Source organism: Psittacula echo (assembly GCF_963264785.1).
Source record: "Psittacula echo genome assembly, chromosome: 1".
Classification (NCBI taxonomy): domain Eukaryota; kingdom Metazoa; phylum Chordata; class Aves; order Psittaciformes; family Psittacidae; genus Psittacula; species Psittacula echo.
The window spans coordinates 152636549-152656721 of NC_137735.1; the positions used below are offsets into that span (position 1 = coordinate 152636549).

Genomic DNA, 20173 nt, shown 5'->3' on the forward strand with positions numbered 1-20173 from the left:
AAATGTGACTTTTTAAATTGTGTGGGTTTAATGAGAGGCAGGACTTTTAACTCTTATTTTTCTAATAGGTCAAAATGGGAAGATATTAGCTAGGGACGTGCGATGATAGAATCAAAGTAAATTGAGTAAACTGACTGAATGCTATGTTAGACCATCATATGAAAGGGGACTTAAAATACTTTCTTCTGATTGCAGGAATAGACAATCTCTATGAGAGGGCTCTTAACATCCGCAAACTCCTCCTTACTTTGCCCAGGTCGGTCCTTATAGTGATGAGATACCTCTTCGCCTTCCTTAACCAGTAAGTGCTTTGTAGTTCCCTGAGGTACAGTATCTTTATCTGCCTTCCTCTGCTTGTATTGAAGTTCTTTGGGTTTATTCATACTTTATGTAGAATTTACATTTAAGCTCCATTTAGCACAAAATACGATCTTTTAATTGGCAATGAAAATAGAAGGAAAACACCAGGTTTCATTCAAATTAAAATTCCATTTGTCCAAATCTGAGTAGTAGTAGTAGTAGTAAGAAGACAGATTAAAGTGTTGTCTGACATGGGGAGTGCAGGCTACACTATGTTACAGCATTGAAGCTGGTAAAAAAAAGCTCATAAGGAAAATAACAAACACAAACTGTAACTGCATTAAAAATAGCTTATGCAATTTAAAAACGGAATATTCTTTTTTTGTCCTTATGTCAAGCTGATTTCAATCTCCTGATGATAAAAATAAACAGTATATTCAAGCAGCACAGGCGCTACAAGCTGCCTATTTGATGCTAGACACCCCCAGGCTGAGATTTTGTGTTTCTGCTTCTGTATTCTGCTAAAAGAGCAAGCAATATAGAGGACATACAGCCAGTGTGTATGCTTTGACATAAAGTATCTTGGTTCTCACACTGCAAAACACAGGCAGCTGCTAGAAGGAAGGTTGTGTCAGAAAGGGAAAGTGGCGTTTGTGTCTTCATCATCCCAGAAAAACTTCTTTGTTTTCTTCATTCCGAAAATAAAGGGCAGGTTGGGCAATTGCACTGTTTCATCCTCCAGTATTTCACAGCCCTCTCTGGTATTGCTGACCCCAGTGCTTTCACTGAAAGTTTTGCTTCTTGTGCACTTTGCCCTGCCTCTAGCTGCCATGTTGTCTGTTTCCTACTGTATCTGTTTTCATGTTGCCTTTTTCCTCCTTTTTTTTCCTAAATTTGCCCTCTGCTGATTCGTTCTGTCTTTGTGACCTTCCTCATTTCATCCATCCTGTCTGTTCCTATAGAAACAGGGTCTTTGCAGCCAGGTTATGCGTGTGTGCTTGTATTCACGGCTGTTCCTATTTGCTTTCTTCTGGTAATTTCTGAACCAGTTTCAAGCAGTATTTTAAAGAGGGGCAGAGATCTAAAGTGTTATGAAAATAACCATTCCTTTGAAGCATGAATTCAGCCCACAGAAATAACACTGTGTAAATGTCTTGAAGGCTTATATCACAGCTTGGCCTCTACTTAGACATACAGATTGACCAGAGCTATGAGGCTATACTTGTTACACAATCACGTTAACTACATCTGTGCTCTCCACAGGAATGCAATTCAGAAAGCAGGCTAACTCCCTTACTACCTCCAAATTGTCTTGTTGCATCCACAGGAAAAAACATTCCCATAGAGTGACTTTCTACAAATCCAATTCTGCTTTTTGCATATGCAGTTATGCCTGCTTGGCCACATGAAGTCATCAGACCTCATGGCAGACCTCACTTGCTCTAGCATGCTGCTCAAAGTTTCTAATGTTACATCAAGCTGTTCTAGGCTTTGTCCAGTCCAGAACCATGAAGGGCAGAGAATCCACAGCCTCTCTGTGTTGCTTCCAGAAGGACAATTCAGTCTTCCTAAGTTATATAGGCAGTTGATGGAAGAGATATGTCAAGGTCTGATGAAACATTATGGGCATGTATATCCACTTAGTATCCAGTCCACTTGGGCCTCCAAGGGTAAACACAATGGGATAGAAGCAGCAGCAGCTAATGCATTTTACATTAGCCCTTTAGGTTGGCATACGCTAAACACAATAGTGTGAGAACACATACATACATATACATACATATACGTGCTATAAACTCACTTTATAATGTTATAGCCTCTTGAAGAAATCTTTTTTGTTTTGTTACTTTATATGAAATTAAGTGTCAAGGAGAACAGGAAATCTCTAAATTGTGATGGAATATAAGGTTTCTCCAGAACGAGGTTAGTCATAGAGGAAAAGACAATTTTTCTTGATTTTTCTATTACAACAGCCTTTCTCAGTACAGCGATGAAAACATGATGGATCCATACAACCTGGCCATTTGTTTTGGGCCAACCCTGATGCCTGTTCCAGACATACAAGACCAGGTGTCTTGTCAGGCACACGTGAATGAGATAATCAAAACTATCATCATCCATCATGAGGCTATTTTCCCAGATGCTAAAGAACTTGATGGCCCAGTGTACGAAAAATGTATGGCTGGAGATGACTACTGGTAAGTCAGAATATTAACCTTCTATCTCTTTAACAAATTCATTAGGCTGGTTGTCTGGAAAACTCCTGTGATACAGAATTACTTTTGCACACGATAGACGTATGAAGAGAAACTAGAATAACGTTCAGGTTCACCTAGAAAAGTGCTAGCTATAAAAATATATGAAGCAAAGGCAATAGTGACGAGGTTCCCTACATTTTGTGGAGTAAGCTACCCTTGTGTTCAGCCAGGAATTCCAGGTGTACTGTGCAGAGCACACAGCCAGGTAGGAAACTGGCTCTCTGGCCATGAACCACCTTAACAAATTTCAGCTTATGGAGCCTTCCCTCTGCTCCCTTCTCCTCTGTCAGGGTTTAACCCGGCAGGTAGTTAAGCACTACACAGCCACTCACTCCCCTCTGTCCTGGTGGGATGGGGAAGAGAATAGGGACAAAAAGTAAAATTCATGTGTATATAAAGACAGTTTAATAGTACAGAAATGGAAGGGGAAATAATAAGAGCATTAATAACAATAATAATTACAGAAGAATTACAATATACATAACAAGTTATGTACAATTGCTCACTACCCACAGACCAATGCCCAACCAGTTCTGAGCAGCAGCCTCCAGCCAGCTTTCCCCCCAGTTTATATGCTGAGCATGACACTATATGGCATGGAGTATCTCTTTGGTCAGTTAGGATCAAAGGGAGTCCCCTCCCAGCTTCTTGTTCACCCCCAGTCTGCTCAGTGGTGGGATGGGGTAAGAGTCAGAAAATGCCATGACAGTGTGTAATCACTGCTCAGCAACAGCTAAAACATTGGTGTGTTATCAACATTATTCTCACACTCAAGCCAGAACACAGCACTGCACCAGCTACCGAGAAGAAAATTAACTCTAACCCAGCTGAAACCAGGACACTGTCCTAGCAACACACACATACTTTTTATAAAGGATTCAAAGGTTCTGGAAGCTTCTTGATAACTGAAGATGTAGTTTGAAAGAGAGTGTGTAGGCTTATTTAGTAACTGTGTATTCATAGAATGTCGTGAGAATTATGTTGCACATAACTTTATAACATTGCAAGAATAAGTTTAAATAATCTCTTCAGGTGGCATATTTTTGATATATGTGTTTCTCTGGTCAACCTTTTGTTTCCCTTCAGTGACAGCCCATACAGTGAACATGGTACATTAGAGGAAGTGGACCAGGATGCTAGTACAGAGCCCCACACCAGTGAAGATGGTATGTCTGTCGCATTATTGTGCCTTTGATGGGAGTAAGTTTTACAGGTGTTTCATGCGGGAGACCTTCCTCCTTTCCTCATTGTGCCTTATTTGAAAGAAGAGGATTCCAGTCCTGGTGTTCTGTGGCAAAGCCAGAATCTCTAATCTCTGTTTGTGTGCTTTTTCACTCTGATTCATCTGTGTTTGACCAGCTGTTTCCTTGTTCTCTCTTGATTTGCACAGTCACAGGAAGGGCAAGAGAGAAACTATTTCAGTCAGCACATATTATTTTCTGATATAATGTTACATTTTTAGAGACCCTTTACCTTTGGTCTGCAAAAACTAAACTTATCAACTGTGTCTTTAAGTATTTCAGCTAAGGGATGTTTGCCATTCAGTGGGCTCTGTTTTGATATGAATTTAAAAGCTGTTCCATCAAAAGGATTTATAACTACTGAAAAACACGTGTGACCCCCTACAGTAAAACTTCTGAACAGTAGTCATTTGCTATAAATATTAATCACATATACTTTGACAGTTCTGATTGCAGTAGATATCCATGGAAAAAAAAAAAAAAATATTCCTTTCTGTTATATTAATTCTTTTTAGCCAGATTTCCTAAAGGGGTATCTGACTGTGATATATTTCAGTTGGACCATCCTTCAGGTGGCCCTCCCAGTAACTTCTGCCCAGTTTCACGCAAGTGTTGCAGATGGAAAGAGGTGTCACAATTATTAAGTAGCTCCCATTTTCCTGACAATTAGTAGCCATTTAGAGGTGGAAGCTTCAGAATAACATTCCTGTAGAGAAGAGCTGCATCATGAGCTCACTGCGTATCTGGCCAGCAGGCAAGCCAGAGAGAGCAACCAGCACACATGCACTTAGCACCCTAGCTAAGCTTCCCTTTGTCCGTCTCAGAGGATGTGTGGAAGGAGGAAGAGGAAGAGACAGACAGGGAGGAAGGGGAGAAAAAGAGCTACAGCAGAGAGGGGATTTATGTTTTTTAAAGTACATCATAAGGGATACTGGTGAGGGGCTGGGATGATTGCCACAGGGAAGGGGAACAGGAAGGTATATCTTTAGGAAACCTGGCTACACTGGTCCCATTGCACACAGAACAATGTAAACATAGTTCCACTCTAGCTAAACCCATCTGCTTTGTCACGTAGACAAGCTGTCACTGACAGATTGCTTGTCTCTTCCCCTTTGCCATGGTGAGGAGGAGCAGGCACAGTCTATCACTGCAGATGTTTGGAGAGGAGGGACAATTGGGTGAGCAGGCATCACAGAAGGCGGTGGAAACTGAGGATAGGAGAGAAGTCAGTGTTAATCTTCTGCCTGGGGTGTAAACCCATGCCTGCACCCACGGTGGGGAATGCCAGCAGGTTTACAAGATAGGCTGTACATGGTTCCTCTTGATCAGCTCTGTAGAGCTAACCCCCCATCTTTCTACAGCACAGCTCTGCTAAATGGTGTGAACAAACTCATAATTGCATTTTATTTTCCCAAGATAGTATAGCTGTACTTTATAAGAGCTCCTTCTTCCGTTGGAGGTATGAAGCAAGAGTGGAAGCTGAAGAAGTGTCTTCATCAGGGACTATAGTGACAGGACAAGAGGTAATAGGTTCAAACTTAAACAGGGGAAGTTCAGGTTAGATATAAGGAAGAAGTTCTTTGCTGTGAGGGTGATGAGGCACTGGAATGGGTTGCCCAAGAAAGTTATGAATGCTCCATCCCTGGCAGTGTTCAAGGCCAGGTTGTACGGGGCTTTGAGCAATCTGATCTAGGGGAAGATGTCCCTGCCCATGGCGGAGAGATTGGAACTGGATGAGCTATAAGGTCCCTTCCAACACAAACCATTCTATGGTTCTCATTTAGAGCACAAGTGAAGTAGTGAAATCCTGACACACTCTGATGTGTGCTGCCACACTGGTTCGGCTGAGGCCAACTTTGGGGTTCTGTGACCAAACTGAGAGACAAAGGCCCGAATGGGCATGGAAAACAAGTGCAGCTTTTCAGCAGCACTCTAAAGCACTTACTTCATGCCTAGGAAAGATTAAAACACCACCAGGATCCAGAGGAGCAGGACTGTGGCATCACATAGTGCATCACCTGTGCCTCAATGACTATGGGCTCTATCTCACCACAGTGTTGTTATAATAACAGTTTTACATTCCTGTTGTGGTGCTGCCTATGGTAGGACTGTATTACTGATGAAGACAAACCCTGAAGAGAATAGCTGTCAGCAGGACAAAGTTCTGATAAACGATATATAACTGCTCAAGACATGGGTTTTGCTTACGAGATTGGTCTGGAATTTAATTCTGGTTGCCCCATTGCACCTTTTTAATTAATACATTGAGAAAGAAAGTAGACGTTTGTGTTTAGAGAGAAATATTAGCCCAAAAATATTTGTAATCTGGGGAGATACTGCTGCAAAGGTAAAGATTAGCAAGTCTGCATCATATACAGAAGTGTTCTATAATTCTGTTGATCACTAGAAAGGGAAAAAGGAAGGAGAAGGAGACACATTTTACTGTAGTGTTTGCAGGCTTCTTTAAATGTGCATAAACTATCCCTATTAAGGAAAACACAGAAGTTTCTTCTTTTTCCTAAATCTGGGAATGAAATTAAATATGTGAAGTTCAGAACATTTGTGCTGAAGCTGATGCACAAAAAAATCTGTTGTTTTACTGCAGAAGAGCCTTTACCTGAAAGTGCCTGTATAGTAAAGATTCAGAGGATATTGTTCATGTTTTGCTGAAGCAGTTTTTAGCATATTTCCTTTAACTTTGATTTGCTGGAGATTTTTTATTCTTGTTGGAGGCACATGGAAAAGGGTGGCTAGGTTTGTTTTCAAAGGAAGTAAAAGGGAATTTCCTGAGGAAGTTCAACAGATGGGTCTCTCCTGGGAAAACATACATATAATTAATACCACACTGTTCATAGGTATCTGATAAACATAGGGTGAAAATTGAGATGGAAGTTCTTCTGGAAACAAAAATTACAGGGACACATAAGACTGTGAGCTGTTGTTTTGTCCCCAGCACACGGTAATTTTCCCACTTTGCAGTTGTGCATGCTGTGATCAGTATTTTACCAAAATCTGTTCTGTCAACAGCTTGCAACGTTTCTTTGCTTTTGTTGTTCCCCAGCCAGAGAACCACTGTCCTAGAGACAGGAGTTGGAAATTGCAAAGCCACTGTTCCCTGATGGGGTGCAGAAGGGGAATAAAGTCATTGGGAAATGGTGTCTTCCCAGGATATACTCTGTTCCCAACAGCCAGGGTACATCTGAACAAGGGCAGAGCAACCCAGCGCCTTCACCTCCGCCCAAGAAGTGCAGGGGATGGTTTCCTCTCTCTTCCTTAGCTGCTTGTGCCTTGAGGCAGGGAGGGCAGCACAATGCCACTTCAGGGCCACTGCCCCTGTAGGCAGGTTCGTGCTACATCTGGCACTCCAATCCCAAAATGAAAATTAGCACTTGTGTTTCTTCTGCCCTTTCTGCTCTTCCAAGCAGCGAAGCTTTTCCCACAGTACTTCAGTTTGTCCTAATTTTTCACTTCCATAGGATCACTTGAGTCACTGAAGGTGATAGCTGGTGAGATACTGGATGTCATCAAATGCTTTTTGCTGTTGCAGGCAAATGCTCCTCAGTGTGGACAGAGCGGTGCAATTGCATTGCCCTCCGAGCTGTCAATTTTACCATTAGACATTCAGTACCACGCAGATTTTAGTTACAGATCCCAAATTTAGCTTTCGTCACCTATTTTGGAAATGCTTGTCATTCAGTAAATCTTGATTATTAAATGGCTTAACTTTTAAAAATGCATTTATTTCTAGAAGTAACTGTCACGGTACTTTGGTTTTAACTATTGAAGCTTGATTTTTAACAAGGTGAATTACTGTTTAAGTACAGTCTCAGTACTGTTTGCTCTGTCCATGTAGAAGCAACATTCAAGCAAAGAAAATGCCCCTTTCAAAACAGTAAAGCCGGCCTGCACTTACTTTTTCCTCTATTAAGAAAACTGTGTGAGATCTACTGGGCACTTCTCCCTGAGGAGCTGGGATTTCTTACCCAGGCAATCTAACAAGCATGTCTCAGAAGTCACTTCCATTATGCGTACATTACCAATTCATACAGCTGATTCCAGTGGGGCAGACCTCTGAGAAAGTGTGTGAGTCTTGCAGGTGATGGAAGGATGCAAAAAACAGATTCCCATCATGCACCAGACTTAGATTAGTGTAATTCCACTGAGAAAGATAGAACTATTTCTAGTTCAGTCCATCAATTTGTAAATAGAAAGACCTGTATACTCAAATGTGGAATACTACATGGTCTGTTGAAATTAGCAGAGAAATGGGAAATCCCGCAGGTAATCAACATAGGGATTTATCAATAAATCCAGTGCCCTTGACTGTTATCAGTTAACGTCAGAGAATGTCAAAAGAAAATATGTACAGGAAAGCTGGGATTTTCTTACTTGCTGTAAAGGTTTTTTGTTCAGCTGGGGTTTCTTTAATTTTAAAGTATTACAGTTAGTGAGTGGCTCTCTGAAAGCTGGGAGCTTTTGCTTCTGAATTCTTGACCCACTCTTCCATAACCTGTAACTTACCTGCAATCTGAGAACAGCGTGTTCACACAAACATCTGCTCCTTTTCAGTCCTACCTGATCCCAGTAGTACCTTCTTATAATGAATTCCACAAGCAACATGCATGATATGTATAGAAACAGTGTTCTTTTGTCAGTGTTGTATTATTGCCATTCAACATAATACTGCCCTCTTAAACACAATGTGAAATAAACAGGCATGTTTAGTTTCCTTTCTCTTCATTTGACAGTAGCGTCTTTCCATGCTTATAGCTGCTTTGTCCCATCTGTACTTTCTGTTAGAGATAGACCATAGACATAGTATATAGAAATGACCACAAGATTGCATATTAGTATATATACAACAGCATTAAATGTATTCCAGTTTTACAGAATGTTTCTTTCTATGCCATCTTTACATTTTCTTTGCCTAAAAAACATCAAACCAAGAAGTCTGTCATGTCCCACTCACCCACCAGGGAATGCTGCCAACAAGCCATGCTGTAGGGATGCATTTTCAGGAATTAATACTGCTATTGCTAGGTTCTTATTGACACTTATATAATCAAAGTAATTTCTGCCAGCGTACATTACTTTTGCATTTGTAACAATGAATTCCCCATACCACTGCCTGCCATCTTTGGAAAGTTTCTAACTCCTAAACACCCTGCAGATCATCACTGACAGGAGCTCTTAGCCTGACTGCAGAAGCAGCAAACCACAAGGCAGCCTTCTGCAGGCTGGGCAAGTTATTAAAGAAACAAGCTGTAAACTGTAACCTCAGTAAAGGTGCTTTCATTATGTTTTTGTGCTGCAGGATGAAAGTAATTTTAAAAAGACATTCCTGTGCAAAATGTTGTCATAAGGGGACAGTGGCTTTCATTACCGGCCTGGTTCTTTGGGGAATTACAACATCAGCAATTTCAGTTTGTACAAGACAGAAAGTTGCTATGCTATTCATTAGGCCAGATGTTAATTTCCATCTAAATATTGCTCTAATTATGTAAAGAAATTTGTCATTTTGGGGACTCTTGAGTTATTGCATTCAGCAAAGTGTGTGATTTTTAAACCTGTATTTTGCAGGTTTTTCTTTTTGTTTTGAGACTGTGATGACAGTTTGAGCTCAGGTACTTTTAGTTTTCTGCAGAAGAAATTAGAGGTGCTAGAATCACAGCTGTTTCGCCAGTGTCCAGGCACAGCTCTGAAGACGCCTGCAGGCAGACCCTCAGCAGCGGCCCTTCACTGACATCAGTAGGTTTCCAACCCAAGCACAGGTTACAGGACGGAGTCCATCACCAGTGTAAGGCTGGATTTACCAGCATACTGACAGAAGATTAGCCAGGACTGCTATAACCAATGTTTGACTTCAGAAAATACCAGTCTCCAGTGCAGAAGCCAGAGGAACTTGGGATGCTAGAGTAGACAGAGCCGCCTCAGGCAGCTTCAGGCCGCGCAGGGACTGCCCCTACAGAGGACTCGTCCTTAGGTGTCTGCTTCAATGAAAAAGGGTGTTAAGGAAGCAGATTAAAGCACTGGGCTTCAGTGTTGACTAAAACACTAGGTTTTCACTAGGTCTGCATGCTCGTCATGTAAAACACAGAAATGTCATCACCCAATTAAGCAAAGTATCCCTACTCATGCACAGATAAATCCCATCTTCCTTCCTTTGCCACTGCAGATATTAAAGATGCTCCAGTTTACTTTTACTTTATCAGACTGGTTCCTCGGATCTCCGATTATTTATCTGTGTTTGTTCATCTGATTTTTGGCCTCTGTCCCACTCCCCAGCCATGAAAGAGCCCTTGCAGCAGGAGGCAGAGGCCTCTGTCCCAGCAGCAGCTATTGTAATGTTTGAGTATGCTGTTATGTTTTCTGCAGCTTGTGAGGCAACCCAGATGCTTTATACTTGAGGCACAGATTGATTATGTTTCTTTGTAAAGGACATATTATAACTACTGCCTGAAGTCTGCCTTAGCTCAGCTGATCTCTGATCAATAACAGTGAGCACTGAGAAAATGCAATAAATGGAGTTTATGAAACCAAAAGGAGCAGATAAGCCAGTGTGGAATCTGATACCTATTCTTCTTCTCTCTGTACCCAGAGTGTGAGCCCATAGAAGCTATAGCAAAGTTTGACTACGTTGGAAGATCTGCACGAGAACTCTCTTTCAAGAAAGGAGCTTCCCTTCTGCTCTATCACCGAGCATCTGAAGACTGGTGGGAAGGAAGGCACAACGGAATTGATGGCCTTGTCCCTCACCAGTACATAGTGGTGCAGGATATGTAAGCAGTGGCTGGTGTGACTAGATTCTTAGTGGGGTGTAAAAACATACCAAAGCAATTAACAAACTGGTTTCCCAATGGGACAGTGGTTTGAAGTCTCAGATAGATTATGCATTTGCCTTCTGTGCAGGATGCCTTTGTCTTTATTGCCCTGAATTGACAGCTCTTAATCAAAAGGTACTGCTAGGCTAAGCTACCTTGTTTATAGGTATATTCCCAGTACATTAAGGGGCAGATATTACTGCACCTATTTTAACTTTACTATCTCTTTGCAGCAATTGCTGACATTTAACTTCAGAATAGCAAGAGCTGGAGAAATGCAGCCTTCAACTCTTGTTTTACAGTATTAAGCATGTACTTTGCCAAGGATGACAGAGTTCTTCCCTACAGGAAGGTTACACATAAAATGTAAAGAGCTCAGTAAACAGAAGGATTATAAGGGATTTTTGGAGACATGGAGGGGCTGTAGTGCGTTAAAATATGCCTGGTTTCCTAAGCATAAGGGGGTAAATATCTGGGAGTGCCAAGGTACTCTCTGTCACACTTAACTCACTGACTTCTCATCTCACCATGTGTGTTCTGTTCAGGGATGATACTTTCTCAGATACACTGAGTCAGAAAGCAGACAGTGAGGCCAGCAGCGGACCCATAACTGAGGATAAGTCATCATCAAAGGACATGAATTCTCCCACTGACCGTCACTCCGATGTGTATTTAGGAAGGTAAGCTTGAGCAGAACATGTTTTCAGTAGTGCTGCTCACAGCTAAGGTAACACAGCAATCACTTCTCCACGTGTTGATGATGGGTCACTGTGACTTGGCCTATAACCACTTCTTCATTGGTGCAGGCAACGAAAGAGATCAGAACCTCCACCTCCTCTAAGACGCCCTGGCAGGAGCAGTGATGGTCACTGCCCCGTACACCCTCCTCACCCTCTCTCCAACTCGTCTGTGGATCTAGGTTCTCCCAACCTGGCAACTCACTGCAGTCCCAGAGCTCTCCTTCAAAATCGCAACCTCAATGCCGACAGCCCTGAGAGGCGGCGCAGGCCTGGCCATGGCAGTCTCACCAACATCAGTAGGCATGATTCTCTAAAGAAGATTGATAGCCCTCCGATTAGAAGGTCTACGTCATCCGGTCAGTACACGGGTTTCAATGACCATAAACCACTGGACCCAGAGTCAATAGCTCAGGTTTGTGTTTCCTTTATTTCATGTCACTCTCTGATTTTCTGTGGAATAAGCCTTGGTGAATATCATAGCACTGAGCATATATGCTGATAGGGGTGGGTGTGCGGGAGAATATCCTGCTTAGCTTTCTAAACAGAGTGTGTGTGAAAAAAGGTGCACTAAGGGATCCTGGATAGAAGAAGCACAAGGGGGAGTAGACATTGAAGAAGCAATAAAAAGAAATTATTTCCCGTTACAGTGTGATGAAATTGCCTCTGCCACGCGGAGCAGTAGGATAGTGTATGATTACAACAGCTGTGTAAATCACTGTGCTCTGATGAAGGCTGGCCTATTCTAACTTGCATGTAATTAGTGTTCAATTATTTCACAGTATTACGGTATGTAGAAAAGTGCTCTGACTGACTAGCAGCAACCATTGCCATTCAGAGCATAGATTTACTCTCCAGGGTGTTGTGAATTTGAGGTAATTTTTGTACAGTTCTTATGTAGTTCATGTTATATGTTGATTTGATACTTGTGGTTGTGCCTAAGAACATAATGTGCGAGACATTGCACCTGCGTAAATCATGGGCCATCTTATCCCCATGTGAACACTCCCCCGTCTCATTCCTGGCAGTGAAGAGGTGAGGAGGATGGAACAGGGAGCACCCCAAACATCTAATTGTTCTGCTGTACAGAGCTGGTAACAGCTCTTGAGCAAATAGATAACTGCTCTCATTTTGTCTAGGTAGGATAACTTGATTACTAGGGGCACCCTGAGGGTACGATATGATTGCAGAAGTATTTTACAATAACACTGGCACTCGTGTTTTAAAATTTAATGTACTGGTAATGCTTGCCTTCAAACTCTGCTTCCAGCAAGGGATAGAAGGGACTGTCATGCTTGAGTCAGAAAGATGAACCATGTATTACAGTTAGAAAGTGTAAATGTTGTTACTGTTATATTTTACTGTTATTTATTCACTTTCTTAGAACCACATAGAGTGCTGTTTGGCTTAAGCTGTTGACTTTTTTATGCACCTGGACTTGTGATCATTCGGCAGTTAGAAAGAAAACTGTGAAAGTCACTGTGAGCAAGCAGGAAACACCAAGTATTTTAAGCTTAGCTGTATCTCAGTACCACTGAAAAGTAGTAAATTAGTGTCTTGGTGCATTCTTTTAGCATTTGTGCCAGAAATCCTGATGAAAAAAATTATTTCTTATGTAAGCTCACTGGACAATATCTTGCATTTTTTTCTGCTTAAGATTTAACTCAGAGACACAAGAGGAGAGAAGAGCTGATAGACACACAAGCTTTAGTTCCTTACAAAAACAGGTTTTAGAATCCATTTGAGGGAGTACAGATCCTGAACACCTGAGGCACTAGACAATGGAAGCAGTTAGTGAAGAGTGACCAAATAGACTAAAATCCCTGCCGCTGCCAATACACAGGAGATGCCAGAAATCTGCACAGTTAAAAAGACTGCTAAGCGAATGCCCATTGTCTTGAGAGTCAGTTCGTAAAATGGCCTAAAGTTTTGGTTTAATTGATTTTTTGATTCTCTCATGTAAACAGATTAAATGTTTGTAATGTCCAGCCAAAGCTGCCATCTTGACAATCATAGCGTCTTCCAAATAAATGTGGTGGAAACTGGTTTTAGCACTATAAGACTCATTAAAGAGAGGATGGTTGGCAATTTAATTCATGCATTTTTCGCCCCCTCCTTTTGCTCCTCTGATGCTTTTCATTCAGTAGTATTTTGAATGACCTGCTGCTCTCTGTGCTCTGACCCAGGACATTGAAGAGACAATGAATACAGCACTGAACGAGCTCCGTGAGCTGGAGCGGCAAAGCTCAGCCAAGCACGCCCCTGATGTTGTGTTGGACACCTTGGAACAAGTGAAGAACAGCCCTACCCCTGCCACCTCCACGGAGTCGCTCAGCCCTCTCCACAGTGTCGTTCTGAGGAGCTCTGAGCCTCAGATCCGCCGTAGCACTAGTTCTTCCAGTGACACCATGAGTACTTTCAAGCCCATGGTGGCCCCTAGAATGGGAGTACAGCTGAAACCTCCTGCTCTTAGGCCAAAACCTATTGTTCTTCCAAAAACAAATCCTAGCATAGGGCCTTCCCCTTCTTCCCAGGGTCCAGCTGACAAATCTTGCACAATGTAGACAGCTCAGCCACCCACAGTGCCTGGCTGGGATATGCTAGGGAAAGGGATGGAGTAACAATAGAAGTCAGGGCTCCGTAACATCATTTGTTCATGTTTGTAACTGGAGAGGCTTTGTTTTTCAGTGTTTTTGAATGTATTGTCGAAAACTAGCTACATTAACATGGGCATTTTTATTTTGTATGGTTTCAATTAAAAGAAAAACTGGACAATTGTGCATCATTTTAAAAAACAAACATAAACTTACTTGAAAACTTGATGCTGCACCATTTGTAATAAAATCAACACGGATCACAAACAGCTTGCCACATTGTACCATACTTCACAGTCTTACTATAGATATATAATAACAGATCCTGCACAAAACTAGGGGCCGGGGGGGGGGGTGGGCAGGGAAGGTGGGACCTCTCACTTCCGGGTCACCAAACCAAATCTCAAGCAGGTTAGTAAGAGCTGAAATCTAGCATGTGAGGATTAAGTGTCTGTGTGGAATGTCTAAGTCATCTCAGGCCACGTTTCTTATTTAAGACACAGCAAAAAAACCCAACAAACCCACCGCCAAACCCTCACAACTCGTATAATTGGCACCAAGTTTAGCTGTCTTGTTGGTGGTCTCACGAAAGACAAGTGCTAGATGATGTGGAGATCACATTGCCCTCACTGGTAAAAAGCAGCATACCAGGTCACAGCTAAAACACTTCTCCAGGATTGCATCTAGAAACTACTTTTGCTGCCCTGTGTAATAGTGTACCTTTCCCATAAAGCTAGACCTTCATTCCCTGATACTGCATTTTCCACAAGAGCTGAATTCATTTAAAGTCCATAGTTGAGCAAGCCAGGCTCTGGGAAGTATGTGAACCTGGTGATCCATTGTGCAGGCTGATAGGTGATTGGAACAATCAACTGCACGGTAGTTTGGCAGAGTCTCCTGTTGACTTTATTGCTCAGTGTCCAATTAAAGACAGTATTTGAATGGTAATAGTCAGAGTTTGGAGCTGACCCAGCTCCACACTGGCTGCCTTGCCCAGCGCAAACACTGCGCATGTCCCTGTTATGCTGACGGCAGCAAGACGGGAACTCTCTGAAGAGGGGCCTCCTCCTGCAGCAGTGCAGGGTCACTCACAGGACAGGCAGCTGATTCAAGCTGACTAAAGTTTCCATAACCACTTCCCCCCTTCCCCTTTCTTTTTCAGTGACAGAAATCAGTACCTTCCTTCCATCTGTGTGAGTGACGGCTGTCAACTTTGCTTAGCACTCTGTTGTTAGACTTTGTTAGGCGTGGACTAAATGTACAGCTGTTTTGCACATTGCGACAGTAAGCCATAATATATTTTCCAACATCCAATTCATAAAGTAAGTTTCATTGAAGAAGATGGGGGAAAAAAGTTCCATTGTGGTCCACATATAGGAATACAACTGGCTTTAAGTAAGACTTGTCTTCCCATGTATTCTTTAAGATCTCATGGTTGCAAAGCTTGAAGGCTTGTTGTTGAAAGCTGTACGTAACAGTTGAGTTTGGGAGAAGAGTAGTGATAAAATTTGATGGGCATAATTAATTACTGAGGTGACAGGAGTAATTTCCTGTTGTTACTTAGGAGGAACTTGTTCCTGCTCTGGTTTACATCCTGTAGATAGGTAATACGACGCCCCAAGTGTGAGAAGTACCCCACAAACCGCTTCAGAGGCCCAAACTGCTCCTAGTATTTGCAAACCCTTCTCAAACCAGCCACAGACTTCATGCACATGTAGGTTAGAGGCAAAGTCTTAGTCCACCACGGCGACTATGCAGCAGTGGTCAGTGAACCTCTGGTCTTCTCACCTTGGCTGCCTGGTCTTAACACTAGGGCAAGAGCCTAAGCTAGGCTAGCGCAATGCTGGGCTATAGGGTCTGTTCACTTGGTCTGGACCAGAGCTGTTTTGAAGTAGTTCCCCAATGTACTAGACTCAGTGGAACAAACTGGAATTTCAGCTTTCATTGACATGCAGTTTTAGTCTCATGCGTTTTTCAATTGACACACCCAGCATAATTGAGATGGATACCTGTATCTTTAAATGGCATAGGGAATTTTGTATGTTTAAATAACTGTACTGGACTCCATAATGCTTATATTAGAAATTGTTTAGCAAAAGAAAATATTAGAAACAGTGCATTTAGTGAATGCATCCACTTAGTGCATTCACACAGTTAAATGTGTAGTTTGATGGTTATTATAGATACTTAAAAGTATAGTAAGTGGATATGTAACAGGAAAGACTGCTACAACTACAGACGTACTAAAGGGTAACTCCTGCACACCTAATCCAATCAGTATTGTCCTTTACTGTCAAGTTTGATAAATTGCAGTACTGGTAGCTTCCTGCTTGTTGACTGTTACCTAATTGTGTCAATGTACATCTGTAGTATGTACATGTGAAAGTGCCTTTAAATTTTAGAGGAGCTTTAGCCTTGCTCTTGTACTGTTGCATTTCCATTGCATCCTTCCCTGTTTGTGTATGGCTGCATTCCCATTGCATTCCTTCCACTCTCGAAGAACAAATAAAAACATGGAATTTTCACGGTTCTGGAAGAGAAATGTACTGTTAATCTGTTGTGACAATGCACTTTTATGTATAGTACTGTACATTTTTGGCATGTACCATTACAAGCTTCAGTATACATTCAGGTTTGTTCCTCATAGTGTATCTTTATAATAAAGAAGATAGTTCTGTCTTTGCGCATGGTTTTGCTGGGTAAATCGCCATGTATTCCAACATTACAACCCAGATTGCCAGTCTACCTTCCACATAAAGGGAACACTATTGGCAATCCCCAGCTACCCACACCCCACCCTGCATCCGGTCCCATCAGTGACTCAGCCTGAAGAATGCTCGTTCCCAGACAGACTCCTACCTAACTTAAAAGAGCACTATCCCCATAAGCTCACTCAAGCCCCTCCATACCTGAAGACCATCCCAAAAGAGCCACCAACCTCATGCAGCTCTGCCTGAGCACCCATCAAGGGCAGCCAACCTCATTCACACTGGCTGTGGGATTCCCCAGCCACCCAGTTGGCTACTACCACCCTCCTGCTCCCCATGGGAATAACAGGGTGAAAACAACACCCCTGCTTCCACATTTTATAAACTATAAACAAGGTCCCGAAGTGAAAAGCATGAAGAAGTCTACATGGGGGCATTTCCCATAGCAGAAGGGGTACCACCGTACTGGGGAGGGAGGGAGTGCCACAGGTAATGTTCAGTGGGCTTATGTCCCAGAACTGATGGCAATGCACACACCTCCACAGCTGGCTGGGAGCGTTGGGCTGATGACTGCACCAGAGACACCCAGCTGTGTATCAGACACTGTCGAGGATGTCTCCTGGGCTTGGACTGCGGCTGCCCTGACAAGCCCACCACATTGCCCAACTTGTATGTGTTTAGGGGGAGAAGAGCTACTTGGAGACACATTTCTAGTCCTTGCTTAGGGGCCGGGTTAAGGTCATCTGGCTGTGGTTGAGGACCACCATCTGCCCGGAAGGAAGAAGGGGATGAGTGCCAGGTGGGTCAGTGTGGGGCAGGCACAGCAGCTACCCTACCTCAGAGCAGGGCTTTTGTTCTTCATCCCGGAGAAGCTGCTGCAACACAACTGTCCATCAGTGGGCACATCGATCAGCCTGTGGTGGCAGCTTTTGTATGGCAGTGTCCAGTGGCCTACTTCGGGTATTTCTTCTTGTCCCCTACTGCACAAAAGCTGACAAAGACCCACAGGAAGAGACAGCAAAGGTCACTCCTCATTCAAGGTTCTGCACAGCCTGGAGGACACATAACCCAGTTTCCACAGTCAGCTCATACACTGGCGAGGACAGAGGGTTCTGTGGTGGCTTTTAATCTGTTTTAAGATAAATAAGAAAACACAATAACAGGGGTCTCCTCCTGTTGTGTAACATTAAGTTTCAGTGTTGTTGTGCTGTGCTCACTTCTTAGCTTGCTTCCAGGCTTTGTAGTGGAGAAAAGTCCAGTTCTCATGGAGACAGCCAAAGGCTTTGGCAGGTGACTAGGGAACGGCTGAGTTCACGGGCACTCGGAAAAGCAAAGAGGTGATGACTTGTTTTGCTGAGAAAAGCGCATCAACTGAACAGAAAATGAGCAGCAGTGGCACAGGGCGTTCAGCTCCCAGGCCACCACTGAAAACCACCGCTTCAAGCCACACACAGCTCCAGGAGCACGGCACTGCCCCGACCTGCACTAACGCCTCCTCAGCCCACGTAAGGAAATCACAGAGGATCAGCCCAAGGTTTAAGCTCTCCTTGGTAGAGCTGCATGGTTTGATACTTGCTCTGCGGCTCACAGGGACTTACCCTCCTGGAAGGGTCCACAGCCTCTCGGCTCAGTTATTGCTGCTCCATGGAACAGGCCTTGGCGTTAGTCTGAATGGTGCCGGTACATAGGGAACAGCTGAGACTGACCTAAGTATTAACTAGTGATGGTACAGAATGAACATATCATTCCTGCAAGTAGGAATATTGCTTTTTCATGAACTTGGTCTTCAAAGGGAGAAAAAAAATACATATATATATATGATATGAAACCCGAAACAGATCAACAGTTCAGCATCTTACAATCCAATTGGCTAAACCAGTTCGATTACTGTTAAAAACAACCCAAACCAAGCTTGTTCAGCCTGGAGAAGAGAAGGCTTAGGGGAGACCTTAGATCAGCCTTCCAGAACCTAAAAGAGTCCACAAGAAATCTGGAGAGGGACTTTTTACAAGGGCATGTAGTGATAGGATGAGGGGCAATGGCTTTAAACTGACTGAGGGGAGATACAGATTAGACATTAGGAAGAAATTCTTCACTATGAAGGTGGTGAGACACTGGCAGAGGTTGCCCAGAGAAGCTGTGGCTGCACCATCCTTGGCAGTGTTCAAAAGGCCAAGCTGGATGGGGCTTTGAGCAACCTGGTCTAACGTGAAGCAACCCTGCCCATGGCAGTGGGGTTGGAACTGGATGATCTTTACGATCCCTTCTAACCCAAACCATTCGTGACTCACTAGTTTAGACATGCCACTGTAATTGCAGCTACTCCCTTGCTTTCTGTTTTACTCAAGGGTATTTGTAGATCATGCAGCAGACAGCACCGGTCTCTGGTGGCACCAGTAGACCCAGTGTGAGCAAGTTTTCTTGCAGGGGGGCCCATGGCAGCAGAATCCTTACGATACGGAGGAGCCACTCTCTCTCTCTGTCACAGTGCCACAGCCTGGAAAACAGAACTGATGCGACATCCCAGCCAGATGGGAGAACAAAACGCATGTGGTGGCACTAAGTCACACTGAAGGGAGAAAAGAGCAGTGTATTTCCTTACCTCCTCTCTCAGGTGACAGACACAGCGAGAGCCACCAGGCCCAGGGGCTTAGAAGGCAACACACAGAATTTGATGCTGACTGAGGGATTAAATAGTATTAAATGACATAAAACCAGTCCAGATGAATTGGACCAGTCAGCAGGTTTCTTCTCACCTTTCTCAATACAAATGATTGCAAATAAAAACATATAGAAATACCATTTTCATGCCCAACTCTGCAGTCATCTGAGCTTGAGACCAGGTCTGCACAGGGGTGGTGCATCCTGAGTTGTGTCACTGCCATCTCCCAGCAGGGTCAAGCCACACTGGTCACCGCAGACGTCTGAGAGCAGCCTTGGGTTGGAGGTTTGGGGTTTCCTTTTTGTAGTTAACAAATGGCATTGATTTGGTTGAGGGTTTTTTCAGGTAGCACAGTAATGTAATAGGAGCACAAAGTACAAGGTGAAACAAATTCATCTGTAAAACACAGACAAGTCGTGCTGCACAAAGCAGGTCAGACACTTGCGGGATTGAATCAATAGCAGCTGCATTCAGTATAGCAGAGTGGATAAACCAAAACCAAACCCTGTCTGTTCTTATTTCCGTGGAGCACATTGATTTCTCCCTTCATATCCACCATGTGCATTTTCAGCAGTGTACACTGACATCTATAAACACTGACCAAACAACATAAAGCAGTGATTTATGTCTATTTGAATGTTACCCTCCAGGAGGGAAAAACTGCTGAGCCCAGCGCTGCTCTGGCGGGGAGTAAGACAGTCATTGAAATGGTCGGGGTTTTGGCAGGGGCTTTTTGATTGCAATGAAATAGCATTAACATGGAGATTGTTACCTGGGTCATGAGTAGTGAATTTAAGTGTGCTAAAGGTGGAAAACACCTAAAATGCTTCACAACTTCGAGTAAGAATTGCT

The 20173-nt window shown here is 43.1% G+C and overlaps 1 protein-coding gene across 2 annotated transcripts in view; it reads left to right on the forward strand.

The window, feature by feature from the left end:
* Nucleotides 1-13921, forward strand: part of SRGAP1 (SLIT-ROBO Rho GTPase activating protein 1) — a gene marked incomplete at both ends in the record, with an annotated part of 143452 nt that extends 129531 nt beyond the window's left edge. For both annotated transcript variants that reach the window (XM_080635006.1, XM_080635007.1), the window contains 7 exons: nucleotides 196-301; nucleotides 2274-2498; nucleotides 3645-3724; nucleotides 10398-10578; nucleotides 11166-11300; nucleotides 11427-11772; nucleotides 13544-13921. In XM_080635006.1, the coding sequence (XP_080491132.1) occupies nucleotides 196-301; nucleotides 2274-2498; nucleotides 3645-3724; nucleotides 10398-10578; nucleotides 11166-11300; nucleotides 11427-11772; nucleotides 13544-13921 (1451 nt within the window). The remainder of the gene's footprint in view (nucleotides 1-195; nucleotides 302-2273; nucleotides 2499-3644; nucleotides 3725-10397; nucleotides 10579-11165; nucleotides 11301-11426; nucleotides 11773-13543) is intronic.
* Between the last annotated feature and the right edge of the window lie 6252 nt (nucleotides 13922-20173).